The 15,930-nt window shown below is 34.1% G+C and overlaps 2 protein-coding genes across 2 annotated transcripts; both read left to right on the top strand.

Annotated features, from left to right (window-relative positions):
• The first annotated feature begins 9,142 nt into the window (after positions 1 to 9,142).
• On the top strand, positions 9,143 to 10,000 carry LOC139431237 (uncharacterized). The gene has a single exon (XM_071198877.1). The coding sequence runs from the start codon at positions 9,143 to 9,145 to the stop codon at positions 9,998 to 10,000; it is 858 nt and encodes a 285-aa protein (XP_071054978.1).
• Positions 10,001 to 10,428: 428 nt separating this feature from the next.
• On the top strand, positions 10,429 to 14,379 carry LOC139431238 (uncharacterized). The gene has a single exon (XM_071198878.1). It carries the CDS (start codon positions 10,429 to 10,431, stop codon positions 14,377 to 14,379), a length of 3,951 nt encoding a protein of 1,316 aa, XP_071054979.1.
• Positions 14,380 to 15,930: the final 1,551 nt, after the last annotated feature.

Consider the following 15,930-nt stretch of genomic DNA (forward strand, 5'->3'; position numbering starts at 1 on the left):
TTATTATTCAAAAATATCGGTAGCGCACTCAAAGAATAATATTGATAAGGTTCATTACTAACTATCGGTATTACTAACACAAATACATAGTGTTTCTCGTTTTGATAAACTTTAATCTTAATTAACGATTCTATATGATAAATCTTATCGACTATTACATCAAAAGGAAATTCGTGATTAACATTTAAATGAATATTTTTAATACAATCTAAAAGTTTGATTCTATTACGGTAGGATGTAAAATGCCTAATTTTGCAAAAGTAATCGTCTGCAGTAAATCTTGTAATCTATCTCTTAATTGATCCAAGATTATTAATTGGTGATTTAATATCTCTAATGCATTTACTCTTAACTCTGTTTTCTCTGCCTTTAATGCTAATTCTTCTTGATTTTTTACCATTATTTCTATTGACTTTTCAAAATTTGACGTAACGTTATCTAATATTAGCAATTGTGTGTTTATAACGTTTTTCATTTTTTCTTGGTTGTTGCGACGTCTTTTCCTGGTTCGGTCCTAGGAAAGGGGTCTTGGTGCCTCTTTTTTTATGTTCGGGATGTTATCGGTCTCGGGCGCCACCTTATGTTTAGAGAGTTAAGGAACTCTTTCGCCTCCAAGTAGCTTTTGGGGGTTACAGTCGGAGATTCAGGGTTTTTGAGAGAGGGTAAAAAAAAATAAAAACATGCGGTTCGTAAATTTAAGAAATAAAATCAAAGTTTATTAATAAAAAAAATCAACATAGGAGTTTAAGGAGGAAGAAGAAAAATCATTATTTAAATATATAATCGGTGAATGTCTGGCCTAGTGCAATCTTGTGGGACTCGTACTTCGGATGTAATTGATATGATTATTCATAAGGGAATAATTGGTCTGGATGAAGTGCTACGGAAAACTCGCGATAGCACCAGGTCGGGAAGATGTTGCGGAAAACTCGCAGCAACACCAGGTCGGGGAAAGTATTGCGGAAAACTCGCAGCAATACCAGGTCGGGAGAGTGTTGCGGAAAACTCGCAGCAACACCCGGTCGGGAGATTGGATAAAAATTTATTTCGCAAAATAAAATCAAAGTCCCACAATTGCACCACCAAAAACAAACTTACGATGAAACTCGGTTATTTCCAAAACTCGGAGATTTTTCGGTGAAGTCTGGCGAACTTCTTGAAGACGGTTGATGACGGTTGATGACGGCTGAAGACTCTTGAAGAATGTCGAAGACTAATCCAGAACTGTCGAAGACTGATCAAGACAGTTGAAGACTCATCAAAACAGTTGAAGACTGATCGAGACAGTTGAAGACTGACCGAGACAGTTGAAGACTGCTTTAAAATAAAGTTTTGACCGGCTATTTATACTTGTTCGGGGTGAAAACTGGATTTTTCCGAGTGGGGGTCGTATTAAAACAAGTTATCAAAACTAAATTATAATGTGGGGGGCTAATTAATGACAATAGCAAAATTTTAACGGCGGTATCGGATGCGGGGTACAAAATTAACTAAATCCCTTTTTTGAGCGGATTAAATTGATTAAGGAATAGCGGAGTAATTAACAATTAATTAAAAATAATTATCGGAAAATTTATAACATAATTCAAAAGATACCCTTATTTATGTGGAAAATTACAAAAATATAATTATCAAAATCGGTTAGCGTTTACGGCACTTACATACACAAACATTTTCCCGACCGCATGTTTCACGTTAACTTCGATTAATCAGTATTAATTAACACGCACTTCAACACAAAGTAGCTTCAGCAGTCGGGTGGTGTCCGGGGCAATCCTATACGGGTAGTATTTTCCATGGATGACCATCAGGAATGAAGTAAATTAATTAATTAAGATGCGGGATGGTTTTGGTTAATAATCATGTTAATCATAATTAGAATCATTCAACGGTTATTTCATGATACTAGTAACTGTTTGAAATCGGTTTGATTGTTCTACGATTTCTAATTCCGCATCATAAAAAAATAGTCGCTGTACGGTAGCTGAACGGTAGCTCCCTGGCTGGTGAAACTCACTCGGGACGGTCGGCCTTGTTTACAGTAACACACTGATTACTGATACTTCTTCGTATTTTACTTCGTTGCGGTGTTATTTAATTATTTTAAATAATAATTTTCAGAAACCATGTGCTTTCGGTAATTACGTCGTTCGTCGATTTCCACTAATTGCTTTTGTTTATTTGAAATTCGGTCAGGAAACGTTTTTGGAAAAAGGTTTAACGGTTTTAAATGAATTAGCATGAAAATTTGAAGTTTAATTAAGGAAATTAAGGAATTAAGGAAAATGCGAATAAAGTTGCATAAGTGGGTGGTGATAGGGTATCAATTTTTGGATTTTTCTAAATCGGGCGGAAACTGTAGGAGGTCGGGGTAATGTGGGAAGTATATTCGGATGTTATAAATTTTTCGGAAAAAAAAAAAATGTAACTTCGTTACATTGTTTTGTAGATTCAATAGAATTTCTTCATATCGTTTTCCATCTTCAGCATCTAAATTGCCTGTTATGGCCTTTATAATTCCTCCCATAAAATTTACTGCACCTCGTTTGTATCTTGTGGTTAATTCGGTCGCTTCGAAGTATTCTTGCACTCTGGCAATTTCTTGCTCTTTTAAATTTTCTAATTCTTGTAGATGTTCTGTAGGAAATCCGTGTTTTATAAAACTCGTTTCTTGTTTTATAAAGTTTTCCCAAACAGTTAAAAGGTTTGAATAATCTTTTTGGATAATTATTTCAAATTGATTTTCTACATTATATGCCACACCTAGTTTGATGGGTAGTATTCCTGCTTGATTATCGATTTTACTTATTTCTGCTGATCCTCTTCCGATGAGGATTCTGGAAAAGATCCAGATTTTAAAGAATTAATATGATATTTTAATATTTTATTTTTAGAATTTTTAACTTCTACTGTATTGTTATCAAAAATGTGCGTTATTGTGTATGGTCCCCAGTAACGCTCTTTTGTCTTTTTAGTATAATATTTGGAAGGTTTTACATAAACTTGTTGACCGGTTTGAAATTTTCTTAGTTCACGTTTTTCGTTTAATTTAGTTATTTTCTTCTCTTTTTCCTGTTGCATTTTTTGAGCTATGCTATTATAAAGATGTTTTGTTCTTTCTTTATGATTTTGTATGTATTCTTGAAAATAAATGTTATCGTAATACAAATCTAATGGTTCTCTGGAATTTGTGTGACCATATAAAAGTTCAAAAGGTGATACGCCTGTTGCTTTGTGAGTTGACGAGTTATATCCTAATATAGCTAGTTTCATTAATTCTTTTATATCACGTCCAATGTTTTGAGACTTTAAGATTCTTAAATGTTCTAATAGGGTTGAATGTAAACGTTCTATTGGTGCATTTGAATTAGGATTTTGCGATGTCGTATAATGAATATTTACCTTGTATAATTTCAATAATTCTTTTAATGTTAAATTATTAAATTCTAAACCTTTATCCATTACTAATTCTAGTGGTGTACCATGTATGCTGAAACTAATAGAGAGTATTAGTTTTTCGGTAACTTCGACAGCACTTTTCCCAACTATCGGATATACTTGTGCGTATTTTGTAAAAGCGTCTATCATTGATAAAAAGTTTTGTCCATCTATGGATAACGTATCTATGTGAATTTTACTAAATGGTTTATCAATTGTTTCCGTAATTTGAAATGGAACTTTAGGAGGATTTCTGTCATATTTTGTTCTTTGACATATTTCGCAATGTTTGATGTAATTTAAGATATCCGTTTTCATTTGATTCCAGTAATAACTTTTCTTGATCCTGGATAGTGTTTCATCTACTCCTCTGTGGTTCGTTTTTCCCTCATGATGATCTTTGATTAATTGTAATTTTTCTTCCGCATCTTCGATACAACGTACTCTTTTCGTACATCTAATTATTTTTGGACCTTGATTGTTGAAATGTTCCAAATATATCGCACACATTATTTGGTAAATTTCGTCGGTAGTATAGATATGATATGTTCCTTTTGGCATTATGTCCTTTATTAAATTTAATATTTCTTGTTCGAGATTTTGTTTATTTAGTTTCGCATGATATATCATTTTACCATTGTTTGCATCAAAACTTACTTCAGTCGGAAAGATATGGGATTCTATAAATATTTGAATTTTTTGTGTGTCGATGGGAATTTCAGATATTGGAATACTAATTTCTGGTTCAGAATTGATATTGCTGTTTAATGATTGTGAGCATTGAGGTTTTGGATTTTTTCCATGTTTTTTCGCGGTTTTTCCTAAATTAGTTTTTGTAGATCCTTCTAGTTTTTCTAATACTTTTCTCACATCTTCTGATGTTATATCTCTTGCTAATGTTTCCATTTCTTCGTCTGTTAATTGTGGTATTATTGACGCTCCGTCGTTTTTGTCAATTTTTTCTTCGCCTTCATGGTAATGTATCTCAATCCTTGATAATGCGTCTGCATTTCGATTGATTTTACCTTTTTTGTATATTACATCGTAGTCATATTCGCTCAATTTAATTTTCCATCGCTGTAATTTGGAATTTGGTTCTTTTAACGTATGTAACCAAACTAATGGTCGGTGGTCTGTGACAATCGTGAATTTTTAACCATAAATGTAGGGTCGAAATTTTTTACATGCCCAAATAACTGCAAGTAATTCCTTTTCAATAGTAGAATAACGTTGTTCAGTTTCTGTCAAGGTTCTCGATATGTAACATACTGGTAAGTCTTTTCCTATAGGGCCTTGTGATAGTATAGCTCCTATCGCTACATTACTAGCATCTGTCGTAACCAGAAATGGTTTCGAAAAATCTGGATACTTTAAGATTGGTTCGTTACATAAAATATTTTTACACGTTTCAAAGGCTTTTTTGTAGTCTTCAGTGAATTGAATTGTTGCGCCCTTTTTAAGACGTGATGTCATAGGTTTTGTTAATTTGGAAAAATTATTAATGAATCGACGGTAGTATCCTAAAAGTCCTAAAAATGCTTGAATTTCTTTTTGTGTTTTCGGAATTGGATATTTTTTTATCGCTTCAATTTTCTCGGGATTTGGTTTAATTCCATTAGGAGTAATTACATGACCTAGATATCCTACTTCCTTTTTAAGGAATTCGCATTTATCCAAACTAAGTTTCATGTTTGCTTCTCTTAAACGGTTAAATACCTTTCGTAATTTTTGTTCATGTTCTTTCAATGATGATGAGTAGATTATTACGTCATCTAGATATACGTGGCAGCAATCTACAGTTAATCCTCTCAAGATATAGTTCATCGCACGCTGGAATGTTGCCGGGGCGTTCTTCAATCCAAATGGCATTCTTGTAAAATGATAATGACCTTCTTCTGTACTGAAAGCAGTTTTTTCCTTGTCTTCTTCGTGTACTTCTATCTGGTGATAGCCAGATGCCAAATCGAGTGTTGTAAAATAATTTGCTCTTCCAAGCTTGTCTAAAATATCATTTATATTTGGTATAGGAAATTTGTCTTCTATAGTTTTATCATTTAGTCTTCTATAGTCGATTACCATTCGATATTTTCTTTTGCCACTTGCATCTAATTTTTTAGGTACAATTGCTACTGGAGCCGACCATGGACTTGAACTTTCTTCTACAATATTTTGAGCTAACATGTTTTTTACCTGTTTATTAATTTCTTCGCGTTGTATTGGCGATTTCCTGTATGGTTTTTGGTATATTGGTATTTCATCCTTTAAACGAATTTGGTGTTTGATTTTCGAAGTGAAAGTGAGTGGTAGTCTTTCATCGTGAACCAAATCTTTATATTCGAGACATAAATTTTTTATCATTTTCTTTTCTTCACTATTCAAATGATTTAATCGAAGTTTACTTTCGATATTTTCTTTCGTCAGATATTTCTTCATAAACTGTTGTATTAATTGGTTTATCAAAAGTGATTTCCATTGGGTAGTCGTTAAAGTTGGTTACTACGGTGATTGCCTGGTAATCTTTTGCAATTGTTATATTCTCTGGAATTTCTATTCCTGGAGCTATTTCTTGGTGATTTATATAAATTTCCTGAAAGTTTCTGTCTACTGGTAATTTGATGATTTTTCGTTGTCTAGGTTCCAATATTATTCGCGGATTATCAAAATGTAGAGGTATTTTCGTGAAGCTTGTTTCCAAAAATCCGTCACGTAAATTTATTATTGCTTCCATTTGTTTTAATAATTTTGTTCCTACAATTCCTTGGTACTTTTCTGAGAAATCTACTATATTAAATTTGTGATATTGATCTGGAGCTTGAAATGTATGTAATGAAGGAATTTTTAGTATATAATAATGATGTGTTGTTTTATGCATAGTTTTTACACTGAAAGGTTTAATGTTCATTCAATGTAATCTGAAAAATATTGTTTTGCGATTTCCGTTGAAAGAGTTGAAGCTGATGCTCCGGTATCAATTAATAATTTTGCTTCTATTTCTGGTAGGTAAATGTATGGTAGGTGTGTTGATTGTTGGTGATTAAATTCTATGTGTTCTTCGAGTTTTTCTCCTCTCCTGGAGATTTCATACCACTGGTCGAGGCTTGTATTGGAAAATTTACATCCTCTTCTTGGTAGTAATTGTTGTCATCTTCTTCCAAAATATTTTCTTCTAAAGTATTTTGGTAATCATTTTCTTCGTCATATTCGTAGTAGAATTCATTTCCTTAATCTGGATTTTCTTCAGATTGTTGGTTTAATTCTTCCACATGCCATCGCATTTCTGTAGGGGTTGCTGGCCCAAATGGTGTCATTTTTACCTTTTGTTTAGTTAACGTTTTATCAACTTCCATAGGTTGTTGTCTTGGCTGACGTTTCTCTAGCATTTGTTGTGGAGTTTTAGCAAACCTAAATGAGGGTGGTTTTGCAAACATTTGTTTTTGTAAAGTCTGAGGATATTTTTGTGGTTGATTATAATTTTGTAAGGGTGGTCTATATTGAATTTGATTAAATGGTTGAAAAGATTGTGAAAAATTTGGTCTTTGTGGTTGAAAACTTTGTTGTGAGAAAATAGGTCTGGTAAATGGAAGTATTACTTGATTTCTTGATGTTGATGGTCCCGGTACATGGTGTACTTTCATTTGTCCAGGTATAATTTGTTGTTGTGGTTTATGTTGATGTTGCGGCGCTTGTCCTGTGCCGCATCTGTATTGCCAATTTTGGTATTCCAAGACTTGTGACATAGCCTGTTCTAATGTTGTTGGATTTTTTATATAAATTATTTCACCTAATTTTCCGCATCGCATAAGACCTCGTTTAAATGTTTGAAGAGCCGTATTCGTATAGAGAGAATTTTTTAATGGAATCAATTCTTCTCGTGAATCCAATTGCATTTTTGTCATTAATGTATTTAAAAGATCTTTAATTCGTTGACCAAAAGTATAAGGGTTTTCATTTTTCCGCAGGGATTCCATTGTTAGATCGTTTAATAAACAATCTTCGGAACGTTGATCTACATAACTTATTTCTAGAAGATTTTTTATTTCTCTCCAAGTGTTTAATTTTCGTGAACCAATTAATGATTGCGCTTCTCCCGTAAGTCTGGATTTAATGATTTTGATTAAAAATGAATTTATAGAACTATCTGTGTTCTTTTTATCTGCATAAGTTCGTATAAGATCTTCTCAAGCGTCGATATAGATAGGCAGAACATTAGGATCGCCGTTAAATTGGGAAATAGTTGAAATTTCGGCTTGTGTAATTGAACTACGTGAAATTTGTTCGTTTGGCATGATTGTTAAGCGATTTATGCAAGCGATTAATTCGTCTACAGTTTGTTCAGATGACATAAAATTTTGAAGGAATCGGTTTGAAAAATTGATTTACAAAAAATTTAAAAAGTGAATGCCTTAATTTTCGTACAATGTTAAAAGTTATAATATGACTTACAATAAGTAAATTAATGGTATCATGGGTTGCTTTTCTTTTCTTTCTTCTTCCTTCGTTGTGTTTTCCTCGGCGAGAGTTGTATCGCTTTGGATTTTCTTACTGGTTATGGTCCTGGATGGGTCCCTGGTGAAATTTGGATCACCTCGGATTTTGTCCCAAGCCAGCTACCGCATCGATTGGAGAATTTGATCCGCACGACCTTGTGCACTTTTTGTTTCTCAAGTTTTTTCGGATTCGTTTAGTCCAAAGAATTAAAATTCACCCGCGAACTTCGATTTAACGATTCTCGGTGACTATTTGATATCCTACTGACTGCGCCAGTTAACTTTTTCGTTATAGTGAAACTATTTTTAAAAAGTTAAAAACTTATTTATTTTAAACTTGATTACAAAAAGACACTGAATCTAATACAATGAATATAGACATACTAGACTGAATTATCTCTAGTTGAGCGCATTAATTTATTACGACGATTACAAAAGAATCTGCTGATCATTTCTTTTATATTTCCTTTGTTCTCGGCTTATAACTTATATATTTTTTTTATTGTTCTTATAATTGTGTTTCAAGTTTACATTCATTTTCTTTTTGTATACAGCTTGTCGCTGATGATGGGAGTGTTTCCCGAAATCGATACGACTATACATTAAATAAAGTTTTTAAGCAAGTTAAAGAAGTTTTATCTAGTTTTTCCATTAAAATATACTTGCAACATGGATTTTAATTTCAATTTTATATTAGTGATGGAAATTAAGAATCGATTTTTACATCGAATTTTAACTAAATTTATTAACTTTATGAAAATATTGTTTAAAGTTCATAGATTTTGTATTTTGAATTCATTTATTTTGCTTCTTACGTTTGCCGAAAATATTAAAACAAGTTTTATTTTTTGTATTATTCGTACGAACCACGTAGAAAATCAGTCAGTCTCGTTGTTGTAGTTATTAAGTTGATTTAATTATTGTTTAGTGCAGTGTGGAACCAAACCATTTAATTTCATAATATAATATATTGATAGTAAGTTATCTTTAATTAATTCTCAAACGAACTCGTAATTTCTCAACCTCAAAACATTTGGTCCTTCGAGCCGGATAGCTCGCGTGCGGTAAAACGTTTCGGACATTTTAACAAAACGTTTCTCAATTTTCGTGAAATAATATTAAACAATTATCGGGTTCGTAAATCAACTCATTCTTTAATCTCCGACTCTCAAATTTATCTCAAATAATCGTCAAAATTCGTTTAAATCAGATAGAAAATGTCTGAAGTTAGAATTACTCTAGATCGACAGATCGAACTTTACGGTCTAATTTCGCGTGCAATGACAAATTTGAAAAAACTAGGCGATGCAAATGTGACGATCGGTCGAATAAAAAGTCGTTTAAATTTATTAAATTCAAATTGGGCTAAATTCCAGCAAATTCATGAAACTGTAACTGGTAATCGCGATGAATTTCAAGATCACGTTTATTTTAAAGACGATATATATGCTGAGTGCGAAGAACAATACGTAAATATTCAAGGAGACATGTTCGATCTTATAGATAAGTTATCCGCTCCCTCTGACAACTTAGCAAATAATTCTTTAAATAATACAACACGTGCTATAAATTCTCATTCTCCTAAATTACCAAGAATAGATTTACCAAAATTCTCTGGAGACTATCTACAATGGAAACATTTTCATGACTTATTCGATTCTATGGTTAAATCTAATTCAGAACTCTCTTTGGTCGAAAAATTACATTATTTAAAAATGAGTGTAACGGAAGAACCCGCCCAACTTTTAAAAAACATCGCGATTTGTGAAGATAATTTTGCTCGAGCATGGGATATTCTTATAGATCGTTACGAAAATAAAGGAATTCTGATTGATTCTCATTTGTCAGTTCTTTTGTCGACTCGATCAATTAAACATGAATCGTCCAGCGAGCTTAAGCGTTTGATAAGTGAGATTAAAGAGAATCTTGGTGCACTTGAAGCATTAGATTGTCCTACAAATCAATGGGATAATATACTCTTCTTTTTGATTGTACGAAGACTTGATCCTGAAACCCTCAAAGATTGGGAAAATCTATTGGGAGTAAGAAATCCCCAGCAACGTTTAAAGAGTTAGAAAGCTTTCTTTTTGGAAGAATTCATAGTCTTGAGGCGATTGAACAGCTCACTTCTACAAAACGAAACATTCCAATTAAGCCTATTGGTAACGTTAAATCTCACAACGTTTCAACGCCGACTCACAATCAGTCATGTTCGTTATGCCACTCTAATCACTACATCTCATCTTGTCAACAATTTATGAACAAATCTCCGCTACAACGACGAGAATTTGTGATATCCAAAAACCTATGTTTTAATTGTCTTGGACCTCATCTTATGAAGAATTGTCGCTCATCCAAGCGTTGTCGTATTTGTCAACGACAACATCATACTTCATTACATGGTTCTAACGCTCAATCTCAAACAGTAACTTCTCAAACTACTTCGTCTGACAATTCTAATAATTCCATACCTCACACAACAGTTATTCAAAACTCCTCTCATATGGCAGTCTCACATCTAACAACTAAATCTACAATATTACTCGCGACCGCTCTTGTAAACATTGCAGCTTTCAATGGAAAACCATGTTTAATTCGAGCTTTAATAGACCAAGGCTCTGAAGTTTCTTTTATTTCCGAATCTTTATGCCAACTTCTACAGTTTGCTCGACGTTCAAAATCTGTTCCTATTCATGGTGTTGGAGGACAAGCAACAAATATTTCACATGGAAATGTTGATTGTTATCTTAGCTCTCGAACTAAACCTTACATGCAATATCGACTTAATGCACTTGTATTACCTCAAATCACGGCTTACGTACCTCCACAAGTTATATGCAATGATCTTCAAAATGAATTAAAAGATATTACACTTGCTGATCCACATTTTATGTCATCTACAACAATTGATGTCATCCTAGGTGTTGACATTTATTCCCAAATTATGAAAAGCGGAATTCGTCGATTAAACAACGGTTCAATACTCCTTCAAAATACCACTCTTGGCTGGATACTATCGGGATCAATCCATTCAGAAAATGTAAAAGACAAAATTTACTCATTCCAATGTTCTCCTGAAAACAATCTTTATGAATTAATGCACCTGTTCTGGAACCAAGAAGAATCTCAAATCGTTAAAAAACCTTTACTGACTAAAGAAGAGCAGGATTGTGAAGATTATTTTAAACTTACTCATACCAGGGATTCTAAAGGAAGATTTATAGTTCGATTGCCCTTTAGAAATACTTCAATTAATATTGGTGATTCTTATGCAATGGCAGAAAAGGCGTTGCTTCGTATGGAATGTCGTTTTCTAAAAAATCCAAATTTTCAAAGTCAATATTCCAGATTCATGGAAGAGTATCTTTCTCTTGGTCACATGATTGAATGTTCAAAAGAAATCTCTTCAGTAGGCCAACAATTCTTTCTTCCTCATCATGGAGTGATAAAAGAAAGCAGTACATCCACTAAGTTAAGGGTTGTTTTTAACGGCTCTCAGAAATCTACCTCAGGAATGTCTCTTAATGATTACCTTTTGCCTGGACCCAAACTTCAGAATGATCTTGTCGATGTATTAATGCGATGGAGACAACATCCTGTTGCTTTTGCTGCTGATATTGAGAAAATGTATCGCCAGATAAAGGTTCACTCTGATCATTTGCCATTTCAACAGATATTATGGCGAACTAACCCATCTGATCCAATAAAAATATATCAATTGAGCACTGTTACATATGGCTTAACTTGCGCTCCATACCTTGCTATACGTTGTTTACATCAGTTGGCTGAAGAACACTCTAAAACTTTACCATTTGCGTCCGATATTATTTTGAATGATATATATGTAGACGACATCTTATCGGGTGCTAATGATACAATACATGCTAGAGAAAAAATTCACCAATTAAACGGGATTCTTGTGGCGGGCGGTTTTCTTGCCAAGAAATGGTCATCTAATTCACAAGAAATAATTAGCTCGCTACCTGAAGAATATATTGCAACTTCTGATTCACGATCATTTGAAAATAATTTGATGTATCGAACCTTAGGTTTAATATGGAAAAGTAATGACGATAGTTTCATTTTCAGTTGGAAAACATTTTCAGTTGGAAAACATTTTCAGTTGGAAAACATTTTCAGTTGGAAAACATTTTCAGTTGAATGTAATACGTTTACAAAGAGAAGCATATTATCAGTTGTTGCACAAATGTTTGACCCTCTGGGATGGCTGGCACCCATCGTAATTACTGCGAAGCTATTTATGCAAGAACTTTGGCTAAAAAAGATCGATTGGGATGAAAAATTACCAGACGAATTTGTGAAGCGATGGTGTACATTTATAAAACAATTTCATTCAGTCTCTGAAATTGCTGTACCTCGTTGGCTTGGATTATCTAATCATGTTAGTGTTATTGAAATTCACGGGTTTAGTGATGCTTCCCAGCAAGCTTTGGCCGCGGTCGTATATTTACGCGTAATATCAAATAAAAACAATAAAATAACAGTCACTATCGTATCGGCTAAAACTAAGGTTGCACCACTTAAACGAATAACAATTCCGCGACTTGAACTTTGTGCCGCGTTAATGCTTGTAAAGTTGGTGCATCGTGTTCAAAAAACATTAAAATTGAGTGATCATATTCACCTTTGGACCGATTCTACTATTGTACTTCATTGGATTACCAATCACCCGTCACGATGGAAGGAATTTGTATCCAATCGAGTAGCTGAGATCCAGGAACTATCCTCTGCTCAATGGCATCACGTTGTTTCTGAAGAAAATCCTGCTGATTTGGCGTCACGTGGTGTGTTACCTTCCGAGCTTCCAAATGTTCGGTTTTGGTGGAGAGGACCTGAATGGCTTAATCTACCGAATCTATCCTGGCCACAATCTATACCAAGTTGTTCTGAATCCGAAAATTTCGAAGAGCGAAACAGTCATACATCAGTAATTACATCAACACTAACCTGTTGGGACCTCATAGAGCGCTATTCCTCTCTCACAAGATTATTACGCGTCACTGCCTGGTGTTTAAGGTTTGTAAAACAATGTAATAATAAATGTTTGGATTCAGTTTCAGCGGTATTGTCTACTTCCGAAATTAATGATGCTTTACTGGTTTTGGTAAAACATGTTCAAAAAATATATTTTGCACCTAAAATTTCCATATTGATGTCTACTCAATCACTACCTCGATCAAATCGTCTTCATCGTCTAATACCATTCATCGATGGTAACGGATTTTTGCGACTTAGTGGAAGGCTTCAATTTACTAATTTGAATTGGAACGAGAAGCATCCTCTTATTCTTCCGAAGATGTCATCATTCACCACACTGGTTATCAGATATCATCATTTACTCAATCTTCATGGCGGTACACAAGTAACTCTGGCTTCTCTGCGTCGGCAGTTTTGGATTTTGGGTGGGCGTTTACCAGTCCGATCTTTTATTCACAAATGCATGGTGTGTGCTCGTCAGAGAACAATTACTGGTCAACAATTAATGGGCCAACTCCCAAAATCACGTATTATTCCATCTCGTTCATTTTTGAACACTGGTGTCGATTATGCTGGGCCCTTTTCATTGCGTACACTGCGTGGACGTGGCGGTAAGATTTGCAAGGGCTATCTGATCATTTTTGTTTGTCTCAGCACATCAGCTATTCATCTTGAAGTCGCCACAGATTATACTTCTTCGGGGTTTATCGCAGCATATAAGCATTTTGTTGGAAGAAGGGGAATCGCTGCTACAATCACAAGTGATTGTGGGACAAACCTTGTTGGTGCTGACCGAGAACTCCGCAACCTCTTCAATTCAGCATCTGAACAATGGAAATCTATTGCAAATCTATTGGCGAACGATGGAACTCAATGGATTTTCAACCCTCCTGGAGCACCTCATTTTGGCGGAAAATGGGAGGCAGGCGTTAAGTCCGTCAAATATCATCTCAAGCGAGTTATCGGGGATACATCTCTATCCTTCGAAGAATTTACGACATTATTAATTGAAATTGAAGCTATTTTAAATTCACGACCGTTGTGTCCAATATCTGATGACCCAAACAGTATTGACGTTCTAACACCTGGACATTTTTTAATTGGAACTGCTCTCACATCCATCCCGGAACCATCTACACTTGATATCAATATATCAAGACTATCAAGGTGGCAAATGATACGGCGAATATCTGATCAATTTTGGAACTATTGGTCTAAGTACTACTTGCAATACATACAAAATGCGTCGAAATGGTATTCCGAAGGCGAAAAGCTGCAGATTGGACGGTTAGTAATGCTGAAAGATGAAAGATTTCCTGCGACAAAATGGCCCCTTGCTCGCGTTATTAAATTATATTCAGGACCTGACAAGTTAACGCGTGTAGCCACAGTTAAAACAGCAAGCACCACGTTAACTCGTCCAGTAACAAAATTATGTTTACTTCCATCTATTTAAAAATTGTATTGGGTTAATTTTTATTATGTTTTCATTGAATAATATTTTTTGATTTATGTTTATTATTGTTCAATCTTTCATTATTGAATTTTTTTTACTCGTAGCCTCGTAGACGGGCGGAATGTTTAAAGTTCATAGATTTTGTATTTTCAATTCATTTATTTTGTTTCTTACGTTTGCCGAAAATATTAAAACAAGTTTTATTTTTTGTATTATTCGTACGAACCACGTAGAAAATCAGTCAGTCTCGTTGTTGTAGTTATTAAGTTGATTTAATTATTGTTTAGTGCAGTGTGGAACCAAACCATTTAATTTCATAATATAATATATTGATAGTAAGTTATCTTTAATTCATTCTCAAACGAACTCGTAATTTCTCAACCTCAAAACAAATATAGAGTACAGAAACATTAAGAAACTAATTTTTTCACGTATTAACATTATTTTTTTTAAATTTTTAATAAATATTCTTGAGTATCAGTTTTTAAAATCAATTATGTCATAACATTAGTCCAGTTAAAGTTTAAATTGTAAAAAAGAAATTGTGTATTTGTTCAAATCGTATTTGATCGATCACAGGTTTGAGAGCAAATGAGTACGCCCCTCCACTCTACGATTCTTCGGCCGTACTCAGCAATGCCACCGGGTGGGGGCTTTCTTTTCTGTCTCTTACGCCATGGTGCGTTTAAGGATTTGATGATAGTACATATAAATAGAATATTCATGAAAAATAGTTTGATGTTAAAATAGTATTATTTAAGTGTTTGCCTAACCTATCTTTTGATGTAGGATCCCTCAGCTGCTAGAATGAGAGTCATTTGGCTAGTGCATACCACATATCAATCGTATTATTCCACATGGAAAATATATTGAACACTTTCATATCTTGTGCTAGCTTAATTTAATATTAAAATAGGATTATTTAAGTGATAGGTTAGGCAACACTTTGATATGGAGTCCCTCCTTGATAGAATGAGACTCATGAAGACATTTGCAATTATTTTTCAACAATTGTATATGTTTATCAAGGTCACCGGCGTGTTATCTCATGCTCGCGCATAGAGTTTTTTCATTACAATTTGCTTCCCCATAACAGATAATTTATTTTCGATTTAATGATTATCAAAAGTTATTTCCCAATTATAATAATTATCAAAACTTGTTTCTTTTATTAGAATGTGTTATTAATATCCTGCATCTCATCTCTCTTCGGAGAACCATATCCACAGGGAACGGTTTATTTTGAGGCGATCTCTTGTATGTAGGTATGTAAGCGTGGAGTGTGTAATTTTTACGCTCGCACTTAGGCCCCAGGGGGCCCCTTGTGCATTCTCCCTTGGAGACTTGAGGTGGTATGAGAAGGTATCTCGTTAAGTGACGATACCGCTTACTCGTTGCCAATGACGAGTTACCGCCGCCCCAACCCACACTTCATCTCGGCCGCAGCCTGGCGGAGCGCACTCGAATTTAAAAGCACAATTAGTTACCTTAGCGTCGCGATTAAAATTAAAGACACGTACGTCTTCGACTCCGAAACGAGCTATCGCATGT

Source organism: Onthophagus taurus, chromosome 8 (assembly GCF_036711975.1).
Source record: "Onthophagus taurus isolate NC chromosome 8, IU_Otau_3.0, whole genome shotgun sequence".
Lineage (NCBI taxonomy): Eukaryota > Metazoa > Arthropoda > Insecta > Coleoptera > Scarabaeidae > Onthophagus > Onthophagus taurus.

Excerpts from the sequence above, each read along its gene's own strand:
- LOC139431237 (XM_071198877.1), top strand. The coding sequence starts at position 9,143 with ATGTCTGAAGTTAGAATTACTCTAGATCGACAGATCGAACTTTACGGT.
- LOC139431238 (XM_071198878.1), top strand. The coding sequence starts at position 10,429 with ATGGCAGTCTCACATCTAACAACTAAATCTACAATATTACTCGCGACC.